Consider the following 4,230-nt stretch of genomic DNA (forward strand, 5'->3'; position numbering starts at 1 on the left):
TTGTTTGAGGACATCTCGGGCTGGGGCATCCCGGTTGAGGGCACCTCGGGCTGGGACATCTTGGCTCATGACCTCTAGGGACGGGACCTCTCTGGTTCAGGACATGTCAGGACGAGCTAGGAAGAAGCGAAGCTTGACTCCTCCGAGAACTACCGACTAGTGCCAACAATGCCCGCTCGCTGGAAGCCCGACCTGATCCAATTGCCCACTTGATAACTTCCAGAGGACCCATCATTTTTATTATTGTTATTGACGTCGGCCCCGATGCCCCGCAAGTCTTAGGATGGAAAGTCATGCCAATTCCAGCTATCTCAACGCTTCCCATCTCTTTCCACCCTCCCATGTTGGCGAGTACTCGCCAGCCGCCGTGGCTAGCCTCTCCGCGCTGGTGGGCGTCCTAATCCTCTTCACCGTGGTGGGCAACGTTCTGGTGACCATCGCCGTGTTCACCAGCAGAGCCTTGCGCCCTCCCCAGAACCTGTTCTTGGTGTCCCTGGCCGGCGCCGACATCCTAGTGGCTACCTTGGTCATACCCTTCTCGTTGGCCAACGAGCTGATGGGCTACTGGTACTTCGGCACCGTGTGGTGCGATATCTACCTGGCTCTGGACGTCTTGTTCTGCACCTCATCCATCGTTCACCTGTGCGCTATCAGCCTAGATAGGTACTGGTCCATCATCAAGGCGGTGGAATATAACCTCAAGAGGACTCCTCGTAGGATCAAGGGGGCGATAGTCAGTGTGTGGCTGATCTCGGCCCTTATCTCCTTCCCACCCTTGTTGTCTATGGATAGGGCCATCGAGGAGGACCAGACCTACCCTACCTGCCAACTGAACGACGACACCTGGTACATCCTCCTGTCTTGCGTGGCTTCTTTCTTCGCCCCTTGCGTTATCATGGTCCTGGTGTACATCCGGATCTACCAGGTGGCCAGAAACAGGACCAGGAGCATGTCGGTGAAGAGGAACGTCCCCGAGGGCTCGTCCCAGACCGAGGACCCTCCGAGCAGAGGGACATCTCTCAGGGCGCAGAACGGTCACTGCGCCCCGGGGAGCTGGGGACATCACGAGGAGCCTGTGGACATTGAAGTGGACGAGAGTTCCACCTCGGAGGAGAAAGGACGTCGGAAACAGGCGGCCAAGAAGGACTCTTTCTCCCAGCGCTCCAGCCGCCTGTCCCGGTCGAGCAGCCGGTCATTCGTAGTGTTTTCCACCCGCAGGAGGAGACGGGGCAGTCGCTCGTCCAGGAACAAAGCCTCTCAGGCCAGGGAGAAGCGGTTCACCTTTGTCCTGGCCGTGGTGATCGGGGTGTTCGTTGTGTGCTGGTTCCCCTTCTTTTTCAGCTACAGTCTGTACGGCATCTGCCGGGAGTCCTGCCAAGTGCCCGAAACACTCTTCAAATTCTTCTTCTGGATCGGTTACTGCAACAGTTCTCTCAACCCTGTCATCTACACCATCTTCAACCAGGACTTCAGGAGAGCGTTTAAAAAGATCATCTGCCAAGCGGGGAAAAGGCACTTTTAACGCATGGTGTGCCATTCTAAACCACTGACTGCTGGACTGCATCTGACAATACATTGTATATAGTATTATGTGTACGAACCAGATACATTGTGTGTGTATGTGTGTGCTATATGTGTGTGCAATATGCTGTGAATCCGCTACAGAAATACGTAAATATACTTTTTTAAATTTGGTTGTATTTTCATTTTTAAATAGATATTCTTATTGTTAATTATGATAAAGATTTGGTTTTAACAGAATCGCCTGTTATATATACATATATCAATCCACAGGATCTCCTGTTTTTGTCTGGTATTTTGTAGTTATTTTGTTATATTTTCAGTTTAAAATAGATGGTCTATTGTTAATTATTATAATGGTTTAATTATATATAGATATATATATATATATTTATCTATATAAATATATTATAGATAGATAGATAGATAGATAGATAGATAGATAGATAGATAGATAGATAGAAAATCACCTATTTCTCTCTATAGATAATATACATATATATACACACACACACACACACACACACACACACACACACACACACTCTATATATGTACACACACACAGAAACAGGTGATTATCAATATACAATTGCTTTTTATTATTACATGTTTATATATATAATTCTGCGAATATATATTCACAGAATCATATACAATTATATATTATTATTTATGGCTATATATAATTCTGTGAATATTTACATATATTCGCATAATTATATTTATAAACATAAATAATAATTCATATTCTTGGATAAATATTTACTTGTTTCTGTGTGTGTGTGTGTCTATATATATATAGAGAGAAAAACAGGTGATATATATTTGTGTGTGCGTGTGTGTGTGTGTGTATAAACGTGATTCTGTGAAAATCAAACAACAGTAAGAATATCTAATTAAAAAAAAATTAAATACTTAATTTATATATATATATATATTGTGTAAGTTTGGTTGAACCACATTACATATAAAATCAATTATTGAAGTAAATGGTTTGATCAACTATACATTATCCATGTTATATACAACAATTTAATTTTATGCAAGGAAATTGTTTTAATTGGAGAATATATTTAATATTAAATATAACATATGTATATTTTTTGTCAAACCAACCAAGCTATGAAAGTGTTAAAAGTCCAACAATCTTTTGGTCCCGATATTTTCTTGTGTCACTGTGTTTTTCTATGTGATAAAGTGGCTCTCGATCTCCTCACCAGCAGATTAATAACGGCTAGAGGAATGATGCTGTTAAAATATATATTTTATCACCGGAATTGTGAGGTGATTTAAAAAAAAAACCTCATAATTTAAAAGTCGATGGTTATTTTGGGTGTGCACATGTTGGTGAGGTTGCTGCTTTAGATTCACACGTTCCGTTTGACAATCTGTATAAGAGGGTTAAAAGTAAAAATCTGAAAAATAAAAGACATGTTCATTTGTCAGCAGAACTTTGGCCTGCAGTGTAGTGTAAACATTGATTTTGATTTTCTTTTTTGATCATAGATGTCTGCAGCACACATTGCCTTTGTGAGCTGCTTAAATGCTCAGTTATAATGATTTCTCCCACTGTGATTCACAAACATTAAGAGATCTCTTCAGGATTCTTGCATTGCCCCGGGTGGCTACATCAAATTCAATACAACGTTTTCAGTGCGGGAGTTTTTCAACTATTAGGTAGGAGTAAGCAAAAGTAGAAGAAGTGATTTTTTTTACATCATGTGGCAGTGTGTCTGTTTGTGTGTGTGAGCGAGAGAGAGAGAGAGAGAAAGAGAGAGAGAGAGAGAGAGAGAGAGAGAGAGAGAGAGAGAGAGAGAGAGAAAGATAATTTATCTTGTTAAAGCATATTGTTAGAGTAGATTGAAAGATAGAGCATGGGAAAAGGTAGATCACAAAATGCTGGAGTAACTCCTTCGGCCCACTGAGTCTACCCTGACCATCAATCACCTGTTCACACTACCAGTAGAAAGGAACTGCAGATGCTGGTTTATAGACACCAATTGCTGGAGTAACTCAGCGGGTCAGGCAGCGTATCTGGAGAAAAAAAAATGGGTGACGTTTTGGATTGGGACCCTTCTTCAGACTAGAAGTAGAGGGAAGGGAACTGGATGTAAGAAAAGGCTAGTATCCTTTCATTGTCACCTCTTCCTCAGCCAAGACCCTTCCAAGGGTATCGACCCAATACGTTGCCTATTCCTTTTCTCCAGACATGCTGCCTGTCCTGCTGATTTACTCTAGCTTTTGTGTCTATCTTAGGTTTAAACCAGCATCTGCAGTTCCTTCCTACACACCAACAAGCCATTATGGGCTCCACTCTTCCTTGGTAATCTGTTGCTGGTCCTGTTTTATTCTGGCCTTTTCGTATCTCCAGTTCCTTCCCCTTTACTTTCAGTCTGAAGATGGATCCCGACTCAAAACATCACTCATCCATTTTTCCCCAGAGATGCTACCTGACCAGTTGAGTTACTCCAGCACTTTGTGTCCAGTCTACCCATTTACACTAGTTCTATGTTTAAGAGGGAACTGCAGATGCTGGAGAATCGAAGGTTACACAGAAAAGCTGGAGAAACTCAGCGGGTGCAGCAGCATCTATGGAGCGAAGGAAATAGGCAACGTTTCGGGCCGAAACCCTTCTTCAGACTGGGTTTCGGCCCGAAACGTTGCCTATTTCCTTCGCTCCATAGATGCTGCTGCACCCGCTGAGTT

General features: G+C 43.0%; 1 protein-coding gene across 1 annotated transcript; it reads left to right on the plus strand.

Moving 5' to 3' along the window:
* The first annotated feature begins 277 nt into the window (after positions 1-277).
* On the plus strand, positions 278-1,837 carry adra2c (adrenoceptor alpha 2C). Its single transcript, XM_055630629.1, has one exon. The coding sequence runs from the start codon at positions 284-286 to the stop codon at positions 1,520-1,522; it is 1,239 nt and encodes a 412-aa protein (XP_055486604.1). The 5' UTR covers positions 278-283; the 3' UTR covers positions 1,523-1,837.
* Positions 1,838-4,230: the final 2,393 nt, after the last annotated feature.

Source organism: Leucoraja erinacea, chromosome 3 (genome assembly GCF_028641065.1).
Source record: "Leucoraja erinacea ecotype New England chromosome 3, Leri_hhj_1, whole genome shotgun sequence".
Classification (NCBI taxonomy): domain Eukaryota; kingdom Metazoa; phylum Chordata; class Chondrichthyes; order Rajiformes; family Rajidae; genus Leucoraja; species Leucoraja erinaceus.

What these genes read in the sequence shown, in the direction of transcription:
- adra2c (XM_055630629.1), top strand. Translation starts at nt 284, where the DNA reads ATGGAAAGTCATGCCAATTCCAGCTATCTCAACGCTTCCCATCTCTTT.